The sequence below is a fragment of the Haliotis rufescens genome, unplaced genomic scaffold, assembly GCF_023055435.1.
Source record: "Haliotis rufescens isolate VD_foot unplaced genomic scaffold, xgHalRufe1.0.p SCAF_33, whole genome shotgun sequence".
In the NCBI taxonomy this organism is placed as follows: Eukaryota; Metazoa; Mollusca; class Gastropoda; order Lepetellida; family Haliotidae; genus Haliotis; species Haliotis rufescens.
The window spans coordinates 5,239,450-5,260,319 of NW_025964035.1; the positions used below are offsets into that span (position 1 = coordinate 5,239,450).

The 20,870-nt window shown below is 42.2% G+C and overlaps 1 protein-coding gene across 3 annotated transcripts; it reads right to left on the reverse strand.

The window, feature by feature from the left end:
• Positions 1-1,385: 1,385 nt before the first annotated feature.
• Positions 1,386-8,581, reverse strand: LOC124150301 (solute carrier family 25 member 44-like). 3 transcript variants are annotated; one of them, XM_046522280.2, is made up of 4 exons: positions 8,548-8,581; positions 6,607-7,430; positions 5,791-5,918; positions 1,386-3,827 (listed from the first exon to the last, which is right to left on the reverse strand). In XM_046522280.2, the coding sequence occupies exons 2-4, from the start codon at positions 7,277-7,279 to the stop codon at positions 3,639-3,641; spliced, it is 990 nt and encodes a 329-aa protein (XP_046378236.2). In that variant the 5' UTR covers positions 7,280-7,430; positions 8,548-8,581; the 3' UTR covers positions 1,386-3,638. The 3 variants fall into 3 exon arrangements, with proteins under 3 accessions (XP_046378236.2, XP_046378235.2, XP_046378233.2); XM_046522279.2 differs by having other exon boundaries at positions 8,404-8,578; XM_046522277.2 differs by having other exon boundaries at positions 6,607-7,433; positions 8,404-8,578.
• Between the last annotated feature and the right edge of the window lie 12,289 nt (positions 8,582-20,870).

Genomic DNA, 20,870 nt, shown 5'->3' on the forward strand with positions numbered 1-20,870 from the left:
GTTCGTTGCTGTTATTTTTTCAAATGAACTTGAAAAGCTAATTACAACACATTTTGCAATATTTGAATGACAAAACAGCTGGCGTGGGGGTCATTAAAAACGCGTAGTAATTATTTATTTTAGCAAGTGTATCATCTTGTATTGATACAGAAAACAATGTATCGTGTATCGTATTGTTGCATGAAGACTCAAGATGCACCAGTGCACCGAGGTATCGCCTCACCCCTACCGCCTCAATCTTATTAAAATCAGATCTTAGTTCTCGCTTCCGCTAAACAAAGATCAGAGGACATCCCATTACGGGTCATGTCAGAACGACCTTTCATCCGACCAATCAGAGCGTGGCTTACCAGATCATGAAAGAGACAGTCGGAATGTGATTTCTAATCATGCAGCCTCGAAAACGTTGAAACAGGGTATTCCGAACGATAGTTACAGGCTTAACGACTGAATCCATACAATCTAGACCATAAATTAGCCATTGTATTGTTCAGGTTTCAAATTTTTAAGCGAGAATTTGTCAAAATATGTTTCGAAGCGTAGTCACCAATTTGAAATTAGTGCCGTAAAGCACAAGAAAGCTGCCTTCTGATTGGCTAATGTCGACTTCTTGTCAGTAATTCCACTGGTCGGTCAGAGTTTTCAAAAGGTCGGTCTGACGTGACCCGTAATGGGATGTCCTCAGATCTTTGTTTAGCGGCATCGAGAACTAAGATCTGATTTTAATGAGATTGCTACCGCCTCGTCCTATATTCAGTTAGTAAAGGACCTCGAGGATCCCTTGTCACCCTTTATTTCAAACACTGGTAAATAATGATAATGATTATGATTTAAACAAATTGCCTCCTGTCAATACTAGACCAGGATATCAACGTACATTTAAATAAACAATCAATCAAAAAATAACTACATCGGTCACAACCATATATAACTTCAGTAACCATGGTAACAACACCAGAAAAATCAAGAATACGTAACTCAAATATTCAGTGAATATTCAAAAGCTGCAGCAAAACAGACCTTAAACAAAACTTGTACACTAAAATAAACATTGAATGACAGTTCTAACATAAAATATGTATTCCTGGGACTTTATTGAAAGCTGACCTATAACATGGATTACAGATAATTTGTATTTGTAATAGTTTACATGTATTTACTTGGGCTTTTCTGTTCGAGTCCGAGGGACACTTGGGAATACCTTTGTGGTGGTCCCCACTAGGACTGGAACAGGTAACTCAGTTACTCGGGTCGGGTGGGTACTGAGTAGGACCCGGGTACCCACAGGACTACCCGGATCCGTGATTAGTCACGTGATATATTGTTTAATGACAAAAATTATCTAGAACTCTATGGTTACACTACAAGTCGCTAATGTTTGCATTTCTTTTTGATTATGCACCTATTCCTTCTGATTTTTCATATGGTTGAATAAAGATATAACTTAATTCAGCTTCAGTGTATGAATGACCAGATTGTTGAATACATGTATCTAAATACATTTTGCCATGGCTATGCCAAAATTGTTCCTAATCGGACATTTTGAGACATCTCCTGAGACCAACAGTGAGTACCCGGGTAGGGTCGGGTAATAAGGTGGTGGTGGAGTGGGGGTACCCGGGTAGTAAATTTGGACTCGTCCCAGCCCTAGTCCCTACGACCACGACGACCACATGGCAACTTTGCTGTAATAAAATCATTATTAACTTTATACTCTTTACCACCATGTACCATGTTTACCCAGCGCTAGTTAATAATGAAAATAAATGAAAATTCACGTCCCTGTTTGATATGTAATTCAACATGTTCAATGACTCAATGAAGAAAATCGTGAATGAACAGTGTGAACTTTGATTATATTTGTCACGAGAATAGAAATGTCAGTTAAAAATAATACTGTATTCGCTGTACTAAGTGATCTGCTGCAATAAGCGCCCCCTGACAAATCTCATTAAAATCAGATCTTAGTTCTCGCTACCTCTAAACAAAGATCAGAGGTCATCCCATTACGGGTCACGTTAGAACGACCTTTCATCCGACCAATCAGAGCATCGCTTACCAGATCATGAAAGTGACAGTCAGAATGTGATTTCTAATCATGCAACCTCGAAAACTTTAACACGGGTATTCCAAACAATAGTTACTGGTTTAACGACTGAATCCTTACATTCTAGACCATATATTTTCCATTCCAGATAGTTCTTTTGTTCGGGTTTCAAATTTTTAATCGAGAATTTGTCAAAATATGTTTCGAAGCGTAGTTGCCAATTTGAAATTAGTGCTGTAAAGCACGAGAAAGCTGCCTTCTGATTGGCTAATGTCGACTTCTTGTCAGTCTTTCCATTGGTCGCTCAAGGTCGGTCTGACGTGACCCGTAATGGGATGTCCTCAGATCTTTGTTTAGCGATAGCGAGAACTAAGATCTGATTTTAATGAGATTGGCCCCCTGACCAACTTCCAGACCAATCTGTAAGTATTTCTATAAGCGCCCCTTACTAAGAGGAAGACCGAAAATTTACATGATATTTGGTCTTTTCTTGTATATTTTACAGGTGTTCTACTGGAAACTGCAGCGCAGAAGGGGCATATTATTGCCAACTAACTATTATGAAAAAAGTTTTAGTTCATCAACCTTTCAACAAATTTAACTTGTGTTTGGTTTGAATAAGCGGCTCCCTTTTGTCAATGTTCTAAGCACAATGATGTATCTGGGGAACCCTTAAATCATTATTTTTAACATTATGCCAAATTCTCACTCACACACTCAATGCTACGATTCACCTAGTAACTGCCAGTCAGAGGAAATTTCCACTCATCCAGGGGCTACCTGTAACATGGGGAAGATCACTGTGAGAGCCCTAACGGTCCCTGCTGTATTCTGTGATTCCAAGTTTGTGGAGTATTTGTCAGGAATGCACACTCAGTGACGAAATTTACATATACATGCCGAAAATCACATTTTGTGCAGAACTTGTGCAGAATTTTGCATTTATTTGCCCCACAATTCATCAAACACACTGCAGAAGTCATCAAACACTGCAGAATTCATCAACATGATCAAACACAATGCAGAATTCATCAAACACACTGCAGAATTTTAATGTGCGAATCGAAAGCTGCATTGTTGTAAACATGTAAACAGATATTGATTTCGTTCTAAAGTTTAGTTGACGTTTGTATTAATGCTTACCGAAAGTGCATGTCTGTATTTTGACACAAGTGGATTCCAGATTCACTTCAATAAGCCATTTTGGCCGTGAATAAGTCAATCATAACAACGTTTTCCATGAGTCAAAATGGTGAAAAACTATGAAATTCACAAAAAACTTAAAAGTTTGCAGAATTTTGGGCAGAATTATCAAATTTTACAGGATTTACCAAAATTGACAGCAGAATTTTGACTTTTGGTCGCGGCATACAACAGGGACTGATATGTAAAATGGGGAAGATCGCTGTAAGTGCCCACTGATGTTATAAGTCCATGACAACAGAGGCTAGACCAAAACAGTCGCAACATAACAACTCACATTCAAACAGCTCGGAAATATTCGTCACGCACATCAACAAGTGATCATGTAGATAAAAATATCTATGGTACAATTCTTCTAAAAGCGGCCATTTCCTACAGGAAGCAGTCGTCACCAGCGCACTTGCTGCTTGTATTCGTCCAGGAGGCTCCAGCGTTTGATGGTCTCGTAACCGAGGATGATGAAGAAGGAGAACATCACCGACTGCACCAGGCGAGCCGTCAAACCCTTCGTGACAATCCAGAAACGTTCCTCTTGCCACAATATCTTCACAGTGTCGGATAAATTGGTTCCATCAACCTGCATGGTGAAAGACAGGCAGGGATTGAAATGTTTTGTTTACAAGTGAGTGAGTACATTCTTATGCCACTTTTAGCAATATTCCAGCAATATAGCAAAAATGGGCTTCACACATTGTATCCATGTCGGGAATCGAACCTGGGTCGTCTGCATGACGAGCAAACGCTTTAACTGCTAGGCTACCCGACCGCCCCTTCTTTACAAGTGTGCCAGGCACTCTTTACGATCTTCTTTTTGATTGGTTGCTTATTTCAAGCTCACCATGAGATTAATTCCATGCAAAGTTGGCAGTGTTTGAATAATTTTAACCCCCTACAAGACATATGGGCAGGTGACCCATTACTGTTGCCTGCCCATCTTAAAAGTTACCTGCCCGCATTCAGACATAATAAATATTGAAAAAATCTCGAAAAATAAGACAAATCTTGCTTCAGTTGAAATAACAGAAACAATTGATTGAGAATCTTCAAGGAGTTATAATAAAACTGAATATGTAAAAATCTTATAAATATCTGCCAAACAGTTGGGCAGGTGGAGGAAAATTTTATGCAGCCCGACAGAAAAGTCACCAGCCACGGGCAGTGGGGCAGGTAGTTATTTTGGGCACTAAACGTTGCTGATAAGAGAGATGAAGATGGGGACAATATTTCCGAAGCAGAGCAATGGGGTGACCACAGTGAATGTGCCACCTAATCCTGTTAGTCACCTATTATGACAAGCATAGCCGCCGTTTACGGCAAGTATGGGTTGCTGAAGACCTATTCTACCCCTGATCTTCATGGTCAAAGCAGCGTTAAACTCAACTCACTCACTCACTGTCATTGTCTCCAGGCCTTTGATTATTGCTTACAAATAGTGACCTCACCATGGACGTATGAATTCATGGATGATGCAGGAATGAATTGCATACAAACTCATGAAGTACAGATGCTGAAAACCAACTAACAATCGCCTACCTGAATAACTGTCATAGAAAAACCACCACAGGGCGCTGTTTGGCGCAAACACCGTCAGTGACACAAAATAACCCTTGTAGAATCCGAGCTGTTTTATTAAACAGACTGGTGAATAACACCCTGGATTACCAAGGTGTGGTCTTACCCTCAGAGAGACAGATAGCTTACTTATGTCTTACCTTGGGCATACATACAATATATATAACATGATATAAATGTATACTCATGCCCCTGGTACAGAGACAATCTACACAATAAATACAGATAATACATAAAAAGTGTATTTGCACATAGACTAAGCTTGTAAGATGAGACGAAGCATATCATAAATGAAGCATGTATGCATAGTATTTACACACATAAAGAAACAGGTTTAAACATAAACTCTTTTCATGAGTAGAATATCCTTGCAGGTTTTGGCAGAGTAAAATAACAGTGATGAATAGCTGAAAATGTGACATAACTTTTGATCATTAAATAAATCTGCAAATCCGATAACTATTTCATTGAAACATTGTAAAATGGGTTAAGTAAAATTGGTAAATGTAAGACGGTGAAAAAGAACATGGATTTCATCCCAACTACATTTGGGCAGACGAAACAATATCTCTTACTGGGTAGTATATTTTCATTTATCATCCAAAACTGGCTCCCACAGGAGATATCGCTTGGGTGAGATCAAGTGTTACCTATACTGTAGACTTAAACTGCAATGAAATTGCATCACAATGCTTTGCAGACCATTGGGACATCATTGTTACCATGACGTCACAATCAAACTTTAAACACTATAGTCTCTGCTACTGAAGTGTGTTGGTTTCTTTTTACACTTAAGACACTGCTAATTACTGCGACAAACTAAAAAAGTTGGGAGAATGATGTTGGATGATAAATGAAATCTCCCCCTCATGTCTTTTGATATCAAATATATCAAGCCTCAGAGTTTTTCCACTTTTATCAACTCATGTTACCATATTGGATATCAAAAGCGCCTTGGGTATATGTACCTGCATCCGTGCTCTGATGAGGTCGAGGGGGTTGGTGATGACGGCGGCGGAGATGCCGCTGAGGGGCCCAGACACCACCTGTAGCACTAGTCTGGGGATGTAGGCAGGGGCAATACTGGCAAGCATGTCTGCAGCACAACATCAGTAACCAAACCATCAGTATCAACATATCATAGACAAAATAACCACACACAAAAATACGCAAAAAATGTCCCCAAGATTCCTTATTGGTAACCTATGTGAGTTCAAATCCCAGTTCACCCAGATCATGTTTCTATTTTTTGTCTGCACCATTCCCATGCTTGTTGCTTTCACAAAAGTGGTAAACATCTGAGACCTGCATTACCACGATCACTTCAGGATTTTCTCCCACATTAAGCATACACACTGTGAAGTAACTGGACTACAGTTCAGTGTGGCGTTGGTTTGTTTTGTTTGTTTGTTGTTTAATGCCACACTCAATAATATTCCAGCTACATGACTGAAAATAATTATGTCCGGACCATACAAACCAGTTATTGCATTTACCAAGTCAGCGAGCCTAACCACCTAATCCTGTTAGTCACCTATTATGACAAGCATAGCCGCCGTTTACGGCAAGTATGGGTTGCTGAAGACCTATTCTACCCCTGATCTTCATGGTCAAAGCAGTGTTAAACTCAACTCACTCACTCACTGTCATTGTCACCAGGCCTTTGATTGTTGCTTACAAATAGTGACCTCACCATTGACGTATGAATTCATGGATGATGCAGGAATGAATTGCATACAAACTCATGAAGTACAGATGCTGAAAACCAACTAACAATCGCCTACCTGAATAACTGTCATAGAAAAACCACCACAGGGCGCTGTTTGGCGCAAACACCGTCAGTGACACAAAATAACCCTTGTAGAATCCGAGCAGCCCATCTCGCCTGTACACTTCTCGTATAATTGCTGTTACTGCACCAAACCGTCTCTTTCTCGCCTCGTCTGATATTTCTAATTTTTGTAAACTTGACAACTTCTTTTGCACCTTTTCACTGGACGTGTTGGAAGTCCCTGTTTTACGCCGCCCCATCAACATGAGGTGCTGGGTGATTATATCTAGGGGAACAGACAAGGTCTGTCCTACAATGGAGGCACTTCCTCCTGCTATAAAAGACCTCGTTTTGCTGTTTGTTACGGACGTGTTTTCCATGAGGTAGTGACGGGTACCCTCGTACGTTGAGATGTATGCCATTGACGGAAACAGCTGCAAACAGCTTACGAAGAAGCCTCGGTACAATCCAGACACGCCCTCATTTCGTCCTATTTTCACAAAAGCGTCAAAAGTGCCCTTGTACACTGTATGACCCTTTTGAATTTGAAGTCTTGTTTTAACCAGCGTCACTGGGTATAAGAGGGTCCGGATTGTCATTCCACTGGCAAACGTCAAAGGATAATACTTCCTCTTATCCATCATATTCAATTCAATGACCTGAAGGTCATCAACCTCGAAACTCATCTTGCTGCCTTGTTTGGTGAATTTTTATCCCAAATATTGTATCAAATATGTCAGGTTTGGGTTAATGCAGAGATACTTCCAGCCAGGTATGGTGATGGTGGTGACCATGGATTCTTTCTGAGTCTTTTGGAACCATAACCTCTGATGACATCTTCTACCAAGAAAACAAATTCACATTAACATAACAAAACTAACACTGTAGAAACAGAAGCAAAGCTAGACTTTTTTGCAACCATGGTAACCATCACTGTGGGAACCACTTTGCAGTGTAATATGTGCAAAGATATTGCAATCAAGGCTGATTTTAGTAACAAAGATTTAAATTTCACCAGTTGCAGGTTGACAGGAAAAGATAGTTGCACCTGACAAAACCAGGTTGCACCTGGGGATGAAACGATACATCGGTACACCATGAGTTTTCATGAGACGATACGATACACAATACATTTTTTCTGTATCTATACAAGATGATACACTTGCTGAACTACATTACTTACTACTCCTTTAATGACACCTGGCATTTTTGTCAGTAAGATACCGCAAAATGTGTTGATATTAGCGATAGAAGTTCAGTACTACAAGGGGCAGTCGGGTAGCCCAGTCGTTAAAGCGTTCGCTCGTCACGCCGAAGACCCGGGTTCGATTCCCGACATGGGTACAATGTGTGAAGCCCATTTCTGGTGTCCCCCGTCGTGATATTGCTGGAATGTTGCTAAAAGCGGTGTAAAAGCAAACTCACTCTATCACTACTAAAATAGCTGCTTTGAACACGTGTCTACAGCTGATTAGCGCTTCAGTAAGCTGGGCCCGGTAAACTGCATTGTCACCTTTTTATTAAATCAATCCTCTCTTAAATCTATCGAAATGTCAGATTTGGAATGTGACACAGCAAAATATTGTTTTCGGATTAACAACTGGGTGTTTGTTTGTACGTGCTTAAAATTTCGCTTACAGAGCAATTCATTTTGTGTCTTGAGTGAAAGAGTGAAGAACTTGTAAATCATGTGACACACAATGATGTGACATTTGTGAATCGAAATGTCCGATGAAATAACCACTGCACCTTGGTCGGCTCTGACTGGGGTCACCTGATCAACAGAATACCATAACAGCTGAATACTAACCCGCTTCGGAAATGTCAATTAATTTGTCATTCTCCTCATCCAAAAGACGACTGGTTTAGATATCGTCTTCCCTAACACAAGTGCCACAAAATACAACATCGGCTATACAACTACACACTGCAAAAACAGATTCTTGCCAATCACCGTTTGACTTTCTCCTTCGGGTAATCGAACCGGAAGCTGAAATAAAAGGAACAACAGCTCCGAGGTAAATACTAGTTTAAAAATAGATTCAATTTGCTGAACGTTTTGATCAATGTTACCTTTTCTTTGACCTTCCTACCTAAAGAGATCACTCATTAAATCACTAGACGTTTCAAAACCAAGTATTCTTTTATTTAATACGTTGAGTTCTCAGATTGAAAATGTAAGCTGGTTCCCGGCTCCCTATGCGCGTCGTCAACTTGCGCCAAGCAAGGAGTTCCTATATTGTGTTATTAGAGACGGGGCCCAGCTTGATAGAAAATGTTTTCCGAAAACGGCGTTCTTTGAATAAGGGCATAACCTTGTTCGAGCGATTGGTAGTAATGCAAAATTCTCTTTGTGTAAATTTATTGGAGATATTTTAGAAATTTATTTATTATTTCCTAAAACAGGAGCGACGTTTCGGTGTAGGTTCCAGCACTGTTATAAGCAAGTAATCTTCACTATTGACTGTCATACAGATCCTGAAACAAATGTATCCATGCAAGTCTATGATGTTCAGCAAGTCTAGATTACTGCAGTATCAGACTGTCATAGAGATCCTGAAACAAATATATCCAATACAGCCTATGCAAGTCTATAATGTTTGGCATGTCCAGATTACTGCAGTATCAGGGTCTCCGAAGAAATGAAGAAAGTATCTGGGCTCCCATTTATTATATTTTATAACTATAAATTGACAACTGTTTTCCCTGTAAAATATGTTCATTTCAGAGACTAGATGTTAGTCTAGCTTTACTGGTACAGACTAACAATGAGAAGAATAGTACAGGATAGTGTTTATGCAGTTGAGTGGACCGGGGTATGGTTACACTGGAGAAGCCAGTTGTTGACACAAAACAGGTAAAATAAGGTAAAAAATGTCTTAACAGGTGAGGCAAGTAATATAAACAATTTTAAAAGGACGACGGCTGATTGGAATCTTGGATGAGTTGATGGTAAGTAGGAGGTGTGTATAAGGGCGTCCTTACTTAATTTTTTGTTTCTCATTTCTAGGAGTTTACTAGAGGGGGCTGGCGGTCGGAAATCTAAAAAAAAAATATGGAAAAAATAAAAGGAGGTTCCTTTTTGCAGAATACCTATTCAAGGTGGTAAAAACTAACAATGTGTTGTTTGCTTGTTTGGTTTTTGTTGTTTAACGCCTCACTCAGCAATATACCAGCATTATGACGGCGGTCTGTAAAATAATCGAGTCTGGACCAGACAATCCAGTGATTTATATCATGAGCATCGATCCACGCAACTGGGATCGATAACATACATCAACCAAGTCAGCGAGACTGACCACCCGATCCCGTAAGTCGCCTCTTACGACTATGTGAAACCAATGGGCTAACATATACTGAACAACAAAAGTTCCTGTGACATTGAATATGATTTAATGCAAAGTTATGTTTTTTACGAAATCTGAAACAATTACGGTTTGCAACAGATAAAAGACTCCTGTAAGTGTTCAAATGGTTAAATTTGCCATACTGACTTAAGAAAATGCGTGATTTCATAAAAAAAAACCCCATGAACATGCCAAAATGTCAATTTACAAATCAATAGCGTGTGTGTCCCCCTCTGGTTGCGATGCAAGCAACACATCTTCGTCTCATGGAATAGAACAGGCGTCGCACAAAGTCCTGTGGGATATCTGTCCATATCTGCTTGAGCATGTTTCGAAGTTCCCGGAGTGCCTGTGGAACACGTGGTTGACGTCGAAGGCGCCGATCCATCTCATCCCACATGAGCTCGATAGGTGAGAGATCAGGGGAGCTAGCCGGCCAGGGGATGACATTCACGTTGTTTTGTTGACGAGAATCCTGAACATGTCGAGCAATATGAGGCCGGGCGTTGTCATGTTAAAAGGTAATGCCTGGGCCATGACGAAGCAAAAACGGTAGAACAACAGGGCCGATGATCTCGTCGCGGTAGCGCTGTCCATTGAGATTTCCCTCTTGCTGTAATCCCACCCCATACCATAACGCTGCCGCCCCCGAACCGATCTTCTTCCGTGACACAATGATTGAAGTAACGTTCACCTCGACGTCGGTACACTCGAATCCGTCTATCGCTGTGGCTGAGGTGAAAACGAGACTCGTCAGTGAATAGAACTTGTCCCCACTGCATGGCCGTCCACCGTAGACGCTTTCTGCACCACTGTAGACGTGCTTGACGGCGGTTTCCTGTCAAAATGGGACGTCTGGCGGGTCTTCAGGCGACAATCCCATCACATCTGAGGCGACGACGTACGGTTTGTGAAGATATTCGTCGAAGGCCAAGGATGCTTCTTGCAGTCACTGTTACTGGCTGGAATCGATTTCGTAGGTGTGTTGTTCGAATCCAGTTGTCTTGTCGATTATTGGTTACGCGTGGCCTGCCACTCCGAGGATGGTCTCTGACTGCATTCGTCTGTTGCCAACGTTGTCATAAACAGCAAATGGTGTTTCTGTGGACGTTAAATTGTCTTGCAACATCACGTTGACTCGATCCTGCTTCAAGCATACCAATGGCTGGCATACGCTCATTTTCGGACAGGCGTGGCATTTCGTTATGTTGAATAATTGAATAATTTGTTGTTTTTCTGATTGGTTGATGTCAGCACGAGGCTAAACATTGCATATGGAATCCCGTTAACGCACATGTTTTGTACCCATTCTTGGGTAGTGAAATGCATGGGGCTTGCATAAAAGTCAACTTTTGCATGGAATGCATGCTTTTCTGTAGCAGTTGCGTTTTTGTGACTTTATTCCATACATGTACTACAATATTGAAAACCAAACTTTACTTTTTTGAAAAATACACTAAAATATTGGTGTCACAGAAACTTTTATTGTTGAGTATATAATCTCAGTATTTGACAATATATAAACGAATGTCTGGTCGACCATTGAGAGCAAGGTAAACCCGAAAAACAAAAAGTTAAATGCATTGTGGAAAAGGATCTAAAAAGAAAACACATATAGATAAGAAAGAAACCAACACATAAAGACATATTGTAATTGAAAACTAACTGTTACCAATCACCTATTTCAAAGTCACAAATGATACATAACTTGATCACGAGATGCTAGGGAGCAACACTACTTGATTAGTTTGTTTGTTTGTTTGTTTAACGCAGCACTCAGCAATATTCCAGCTATATGACGGCGGTCTGTAAATAATCGAGACCGGACGAGATAATCCAGTGACTGATATCATGAGCATCGATCCATGCAATAGGGATACGATGACATGCATCAACCAAGTCAGCGAGTCAGTTAGTCACCTTTTACGGCAAGCATGGGTTGTTGAAGACCTATTCTAGCCCGGATCTTCACGGGGCCATCACCACAAGACCACATGACCACTGGTTGGAAGGTAGCACTACTATACAACCCCGTTGCTAGGGAGCGTCACTCCGTAACTACGAGTTGCCAGGGAGCATCTCTATATGACGACACGTTGCTAGGGAGCATCACTCGATGACCCCGTTGCTACCCTACCGTGGGGGGACGTTAACGCAACAACGCCGACGCGAGAGACTGAGATGGGTCAGGAGGGTACGCCATTAGCAAGTGCGGCACTGGGGACAAGTTATACTCTCTTATGAAAGGAGGATATGTCCGTTTTACAGCTGGATGTCACCAACGTGAAGGTGAACGCATAGCGCCGACCTGTGTCCAGGACGCTCAAGCGCATGGAGGAGGTGGTGTCACGGTCGGGGGAAGAATCTATGGGGACTTGAAAACAAGGTTGGTAATCACCCCAGGCCATTTCAACAACATCCAGACCGTATACTCTTCCAACAAGACAGGGGCGGTCGGGTAGCCTAGTGGTTAAAGCGTTCGCTCGTCATGCCGAAGACCCGGGTTCGATTCCCGACATGGGTACAATGTGTGAAGCCCATTTCTGATGTCCCCCGCCGTGATATTGCTGGAATATTGCTAAAAGCGGCGTGAAACCATACTCACTCGCTCCAACAAAACAACGCTAGACCCCATACGGCAAGGCAGACGCATGAACATTTCTGTTTCTGCAATCGTGTGATCCTGAAATGAAGCCCAAGGACCCTGTAGGGATCATCTTGAAAGGCAAACCAGAAGGCGACCAATACCACCGGTCAATCATCCAGGACATCGGGCGATCTCTTCTTTAGGAATGGTAAAGGATTCCGACGTTATCCGACGTGTTGTGGCGTGCATTAATCCAGTGTTTACTGATTTTCATGCAGAGACATAACATGCAGTCGTTGGACAGGTGTTTTAACAGTCACACTGTGGATCAGATTTTGACCCCCATTTGTATTTTGGTCACTGTTACTGGAAACATTTCTGCTTTGTTTGGATGTAATGTTTTTCACAACATGCCAACCGCCAATCTCATATATATATCTGGGGCGGTCGGGTAGTGGTCAAAGCGTTAGCTCGTCACGCCGAAGACCCGGGTTCTATTCCCGACATGCATGGTACAATGTGTGAAGCCCATTTCTGGTGTCCCCCGCCCTGACATTGCTGGAATATTGCTAAAGCGGCGTATGACCACACTCACTTACTCACTCATATATTCCTGAGACCTTATGAACAAATCTCAAATATCCGACGAAACAGATTCCATTGTGCGAAAAAGGTAATTCACCGGTGAAAATTATATGAATGGATTGATGACACCAGGGGTTAATGACAAGGGTTATCCTGACCTGCTCTACCGGCAGCACCCGCCACTCACTCATTTTGTCAAGAAGCGAATAGACAGATTACAATAGCGACAAAACCTTTTCCATAATCATACGAATTCTCCGCTTAAAGCAGAATCCATTGTACGATTCCAAATAGATCATAAGCCAGTGTTTATGAACCACTATCAGATAGTGATGATGCACGATTTTTGTGAAAATGTTAGCGTATCCTGCAATCCCCTTCTCTTTTGTGGCACTCGTCACAAACACATGCAAAGGCAGGTCGATTCATATGAAGTAACACGAGAATATATGGCACAAATAAAAATAGTGAATTGGATCGTCAACAGATGAGTCAAAATTAGGAACAGTCCTCTGTCTACCAAAAGGGGAGGTGGGGTAGCCTAGCCGTTAAAGCGTTCGCTCGTCACACCGAAGGCCCGGGTTCGATTCCCCACATGGGTACCATGTGTGAAGCCTATTTCTGGTGTCCCCCGCCGTGATATTGTTGCAATATTGCTAAACGCGGCGTAAAACCATACTCACTCACTCACTCTACCCAAAACCTTTACTGAGGAACTGGATGCTGTAATTTTGATAAATCCTGACAGTATTTATATTGATCGCCATGGTGATAAGTTTATACAACTTGCTGATTTGTGAGGTTTGGCAAAAACATGTTTAGGTATCACACTATATGTACACTGACAGTGTTCGTGCCGAGTACATATAAACATCTAAATCACCGCGACTAACCACCCGATCCATCAGCTCTCACCACAAGCTCCGCAACCACTAAATGATACGTCCTGCGGTTAACGCCGCGCCGAGCAATATTGCAGCTACGTGACCGCCGTCGGTAAATAATCAAGTCTGGACCAGACAATCCAGTGACTGACCATGACCATCAATCCACGTAATTGGGATACAATGAAACTTAGTCCCCGAGCCTGGCCTCCGAGCTAACACGGAAATGTTATAAAAACTAGCCCTAAAACATTTGACGAAATGCCCCGGAAAAGATGTAAAACATGTTTTATTCATGTAAATTTGTATGGGTTGCTGAAAATCAATTCTAACCCGGATATTCAGCCTAATTCGAACGCCTCTTACGACAAGCAATTGGGTACCGGGGACACATTCTACCCACGGGGGTACAGCGAGGCAGTGATATTGCCAGATTTCACTGTACACAACATCCATCGCTATTTTCGCATCTAGTTCGTTCCACATGACGACCTTACGAGAAATGTACATATATTTGACAATGAGCACTATTATAAGCTTAATATTCATATTCACGTCCAACTTCGAATTCAGAATGGCTCTTTCCATGCATTCTGATATAAACTGGTTATACATGAACGTGTTTGGTATATTAACACTATTAAACAATCACATGCCCCGTTGTCAGATGCTATTGGTTTTAAGCAGAATAGCTGCCGGTGGAATATTGGGCTGTTAAAACAGTGCGCGTGTGTGTTTCTTGTGCAACGCCGCACCCCGGCGGTCTTGTAGATAATTAAGAATTGACCTTCACTTTGTGTGGCCCTCACTCTATGAAGGTTCATACTCCAATGAACTCACACAAAGTGAAAAGCAAATTTTTATAATTCTTTATCACAATTTCTTACCTCAAAGGATGTAGGCCAAGATCTAAACACAATTTTTTTTAGTACGTGTGACTTCATGTTTACACTGACAGCCATACAACAACCAGCTATATCGCGGAGTAAAATAGTTCCTCAAAAAGAGAGGTGACATGGGCGTATGGATGCACTACTTGCTCTTCAGAAACATCTTACGCAGCACATGTGTTCAAATCATATCCTCATTAGACGAGAAAGGTCTGTAAAGATCAACCTCATTAAAGCAGTCACAATATGACAGCGCGTCGTCATACATTTACAACGTACAAGACGTCAAAATGGCCGACACGATAAACGTGACGGGAGAGATTTCCGAAGTTGTTAATGAACCTGTGGCGGTTACATGTGTTAGTCATCATTGATCAACTGGCCGCTCATTGAAAGGTGAATAAAGATGCGCCAAACAGACACTAAGGTAAATTCATAGATTGCTGGAGACGGTCAGTGTCAGCCTAGGCACGGATCGAGTCGATACTACGATAGTTTAGATGTGCATTTCTTCGTTTGTTCATTAGGATGGGCCATAGCGAGGATATTCGTGAACAATCATGCAGTCACGCTCTCTGCAGTCAACTCAACAATCCAGTGATCGATATTACGAGCAACGTTAACGGCCCGCGCCGTCGGGTCACCTTGACACGCAATCAACCAATGAACTCATCCATTTGAACGCCTATCACAACCAGCATATGTTGCAGAGGGCCAAAGACAAACCAAGAGCCTTGGTAATGAAGGTCTGAGCGTACGTCTCCTAGGGTGCGTTGCAAAGCGCCAATCGCTTGTAAGCGATGTACAGCGATTCGCCTTACAACAGTGCGCTAACTTTCAGCCGCTTGCAAGCGAAACAATCGCTGACTGAGGTCGCTTCGTTCTCAAACCAAAATGGCGGCTTACTTTGACAGCGGAACAAGGAATTCTTGACTGGATCAACGAGGAAATGAGCAAATGTAGCTAACACCCCATCATCCTCAGTCTGCTCTACATCTTCAAAGTAGTCATAAATTTCATCAGCTCGTCATCGAGCCTCATCTATTACGTTCTTCATTACGCGGATGGTCAGACTCGCTGACATTGTTGATGCATGTCATCGTATCCCAATTACGTGGATAGATGCTCATGATGTCAATCACTGGATTGTCTGGTCCATACTCGATTATTTACAAACCGCCGTCATATAGCCTGAAGATTGCTGAGTGCGGCGTTAAACATCAAACAAACGTCAAGGCAACCAAGCGGTAGTTGTGCCGCCATTTTGGAAGAGTGCGCAAGCGCTTCGAACTGTTGCAGACCCCGGATTGAGCGATGAATTTGCGTTCTCAAAGCGATTCGTGGCTTGCAACGCGCCATCTCTGGGGTCACAGCGTCGTCCAATATATGACGTCATATTCGAATCTCCAGAAATGACGTCATGATTAAACAATGTTTTATCCTGAAATAAATAGAGGTTATCACGCGAGTGTGTGTGGGGATGGTAAATATCCTGTATTAGGAATAAACATTGGCTCGCTAAATACAATGTTTATTCCTAATACAGGATATTTACCATCCCCAAACACACAAGCATGATAACCTCTTTATGATATAATGTCATTCTTTAATTCTGTGCTTGAAAATCGCTTTCCCTCTCTCAAAAACATTACCTAAACATTGCGAGTTTTCCTTGAATGCGCGCATTAATATTTATTACGTCACAGGGTAAGTGATGTGTCAGTCGGACAGTGACAGTAGCCAATATAGTTCCAACTGAAATCTGTTTCTTATACAGTGGCGAAGCAACATATACGCAAAACAACAATTGTTTTTACTTGCATTTCGCGGCAATCCATCGGTCTGTCCGCTAGAGTAACTGCCCTTTGTCAAAGGGAAGCTACTCTAACCCTAGTCTATGAGACGTCATGGCCACGATCAGACGTTGTTGACAGTCGGCCTGTCCTGTCAAAACGTTAGAGTGAGTGAGTGAGTTGGGTTTAACGCCGCTTTTAACAATATTCCCGTCATATCACGGCGTGTCAGCTTAATGTGGGAGGAAAGCCCGAAGTGATGCAGGTCTCAGACGTTTACCACTTCGGTGAAACTCACGAGCACGGGTATGGTGCTGACAAACCTAGAAACATAATTGGGGCGAACCGAGATTCGAACCCACAATCATAGGTTTCTGGTGTGCCTAAGGGGCGCAACTCTGCACAGCGAATCGCGGCGCCTTAGACGACTGGGCCACCCGTGCCCCCCGAAACGTTAGAAGGGCAATCAGATGTACACACAGCGACAAAACAAACAAGGTAACAATTCAAACATATTTCGGCCAAATCCAACTATTTTAATTTGTGGAAAAGGTTTCAAGCCGCAGAGGTCTACAAGCACAGATATGCCTACCGATCCCACTTGTCTAGGCCTTGTGCCCTCGCAAAATTGTTTCGAAATTTATATCTCCAAAGTTGCCTGTTCTTTTGATAATGATAGCAATTATCTCTGTAGTTTATCCAGATTCCCGATGGTAAATTCTGACTTGATTGCCGAATGACAAGAGCGACGCCATGTTGTTTATAAACACAAAAAGTAGTCCCTACTTGACCTTTGATATTTGCATCTCTATCCGCACATGACCCCAGGGGATATCGTTTTTATCCCTTCGCTTTATCCTACCGAAAAACCTACCCACTATATATAAATAGAGGATATCATATGAGTGATGCTCTATTTATTACCGAAGAAGATGTTGGTTGGTTTGTTGTTTAACGCGGCACTCAGCAATATTCCAGCTGTGACGGGATCGGGTGGTCAGGCTCGCTGGTTGACATGGTTGATGCATGCCATCGATCCCAATTGTGTGGATCGATGCTCATGATGTCAATCACTGGATTGTCTGGTCCAGACTTGATTCTTTACAGAACGCCGTCATATAGCTGGAATATTGCTAACTCAGCTATATGCCAGCTAAATGACGCCTGGTGCATGTAAACGGTCACATATGTTGCTTGTTTGTACCTCGTCACAGACAACGTGCCTGTCGTCCCTGCCGACCCGTGAAGATCCGGGCTAGAATAGGTCTTCAGGAACCCATGCTTGCCGTAAAAGGCGACTAACGAGATCGGGTGGTCAGGCTCGCTGACTTGGTTGATGCAGACTCGATTATTTACAGACCGCCGTCATATAGCTGGAATATTGCTGAGTGCGGTATAAACAACAAACCAACCAACCAACCAACCGTCCCTGCCTTATGAGGACAAGCGCCACTGTATTTAACACCGTAAAAATGTAACACTGTGAAACCTAATTTTCTCAGCATATTACTCCCTCGTTAGGACCCCTCTCTTGGGGTTTCAGTGGTGAGAATAGGTTCTGACAACACATACATGTCGTACACGGTACCCTCATCCACAAGGGAAGTCTGATAGAGGGGATCAAGGCACACACCCCACTCCTGCTTCCCAACACGTGAAGATTCCGGGGTAGAATAGGTCTCCAGCAACCCATGCTTGCCGTAAAAGGCGACTATGCTTGTCGTAAAAGGCGACTATGCTTGTCGTAAGAGGCGACTAACGGCATCGGGTGGTCAGGCTCGCTGACTTGGTTGATGCATGTCATCGATTCCGACTTCGTGGATCAATGCTCATGGTGTCAATCACTGGATTGTCTGGTCCAGACTCGATTATTTACAGACCGCCGTCATATAGCTGGAATGTTGCTGAGTGCGGCGTAAAACAACAAACCAACCAACCAACCGGATAGAGGGGATTACATGTTCTGTGATGGTCTTGGGAATTATGTTTTTTCTATAAATAACTCGGATTTTCATTGGTCGTCGGTACTACTTTTCATTCGGTCTACCACCCACGTGTTGATATGGAATGAGTGAGTGAGTGAGTATGGTTTTACGCCGCTGTTGGCAACATTCCAGCAATATCACGGCGGGGGACACCAGAAATGGGCTTCACACATTGTACCTTTGTCGGGAATCGAACCCGGTTTTTTGGCATGACGAGTGAATGCTTTAACCACTAGGCTACCCGACCGCCCCGATATGGAATGACTCCGAATAAATAATTGCAACTTGATAAATATTCAACATCCATCCTTCCATCATCTAGTGGGGGTAGCATATCTGGCACTTGTTCCTGTTAAGATCCAGGGTAGAATAGGTCTTCGTATAAAAATTGGGTTGGTCGGGTAGCCTAGTGGTTAAAGCGTTCGCTCGTCACGTCAAAGACAGGTTCGATTCCCGACATGGAATATTTCTAGAAGCGGCGTAAAACCATACTCCCTCACTGACTCACATCCAAATTGCATAGATCGATGATGTCAACCACTGGATTGTCTGGTCCAGACTCGATTTTTTACAGACGGCCGTCATACAGCTGGATTATTGATGAGTGCGGCGTTAAACAACACACAAACAAAAACTTGTTACTGTTCGGAAACTTAAATATATGCTTACAGTAACATTACGTTAACACGTGTGACCCACTTCAACTGACATTCTCAGGCAGACAGACGTAATGAAATGCAACTTAATACTAATATAATAATTTGGATGGTATAAGCGAGCTATTTTACACAATCTGATGTGTCGTGAAAAGGTCGCATGTTTACTGTTACGCAGTAACAGCCGTCAGAAATTCGAAGGCAGTTAGGGATAGGATCCAGAGACGTTTGCAGTTAATTTGATTATTAGTGGAGCCGTTTCGTGACAGATAAACGGTCAGCTGTGAACTTTGTGATACAATCATATAAACTTGGCACAGTTGTGGGTAATGAATTATGCAAAACATTTCAGATATGGCATCACCAAAACAAATCCAATATGACCGCCAAATCCAATATGGCCGCCAAATCCAATATGGCCAAAACTGATAAAACATGACCCACAACCTAACTATATGATGAAAATTAAACATGTTCCAAAGTATTTACCAAACACCACATCTGTAAAGTAAATAATGTTATCATAATAGACTACTTATGTAAATTTAGGTAATCTAAAGTGTGGAAAATATATATAAATGTGCATTTCTTTCTTTTTCAGCATATCCTTAAGACATACATCGTTAAAGCCAATTAACTATACCAATGTTGTATACTCATATGGTAAATATTATTTAAAGAATAAAACTTGTATTTATTGAAAAATGCTTAATGGCTAATGTGATAATGCCTAGTGACAAATAAATGTGATCACATTTGCAAAGTGGTGAACTAATCATGTGGCAAACAGCACAGTCACACCTTGCTCTGCACCCACTCTCAGACTTACAACTACATCTCAGAAGTCAGGGAAAATATGGATGTCAACTTCTTTACTATGAGGAACACAACGTTTCGGAGTACATGCAGGGGCACGGGTGGCCCAGTCGTCTAAGGCGCCGCGATTCGCTGTGCAGAGTTGCGTCCCTTGGGCACGCCAGAAACCTATGATTGTTGGTTCGAATCCCGGTTCGCCCCAATTATGTTTCTAGGTTTGTCAGCACCATACCCGTGCTCGTGGGTTTCACCGAAGTGGTAAACGTCTGAGACCTGCATCACTTCGGGTTTTCCTCCCACATTAAGCTGACACGCCATAATATAACTGGAATACTGTTAAAAGCGGCGTTAAACCCAACCCACTCACTCGGAGTACATGCTTACTCCTTCATCAGGTGATTGAATGCCATGAGGCAGAGAGCATATATATGTACATGTAAGGACATGTAACGACAACAAAATTAATAAGATAACAAAAGGTGGAAAATAAGAAAGGGTAGAAACTAACAAGGGAAGCCAACAGGCTCTCTGCCCCATTCATTCACCTGATGAAGAAGTAAGCATATATTCCAAAACGTGTTTCTCATAATATAGAAGTTGACATCGATATATTCCCTTCCCTTTCTGTATCCCTTCTAAATGCCTTTTAAAGACCTGATACATCTCAGAAGCTCATGGCATCACTTAGAAGCTTGTGGCAGTGTAGTCCACAAAGACTCATAGCCATGTGCTGC

Coding starts and splice junctions, on each gene's coding strand:
- LOC124150301 (XM_046522280.2), bottom strand. CDS start 7,279: ATGAGTTTCGAGGTTGATGACCTTCAGGTCATTGAATTGAATATGATG. Junction 5,919..6,606: donor TTTCTATGACAGTTATTCAG/GTAGGCGATTGT, acceptor GTTGTGCTGCAG/ACATGCTTGCCAGTATTGCC. Junction 3,828..5,790: donor TCATCAGAGCACGGATGCAG/GTACATATACCC, acceptor TTCACCATGCAG/GTTGATGGAACCAATTTATC.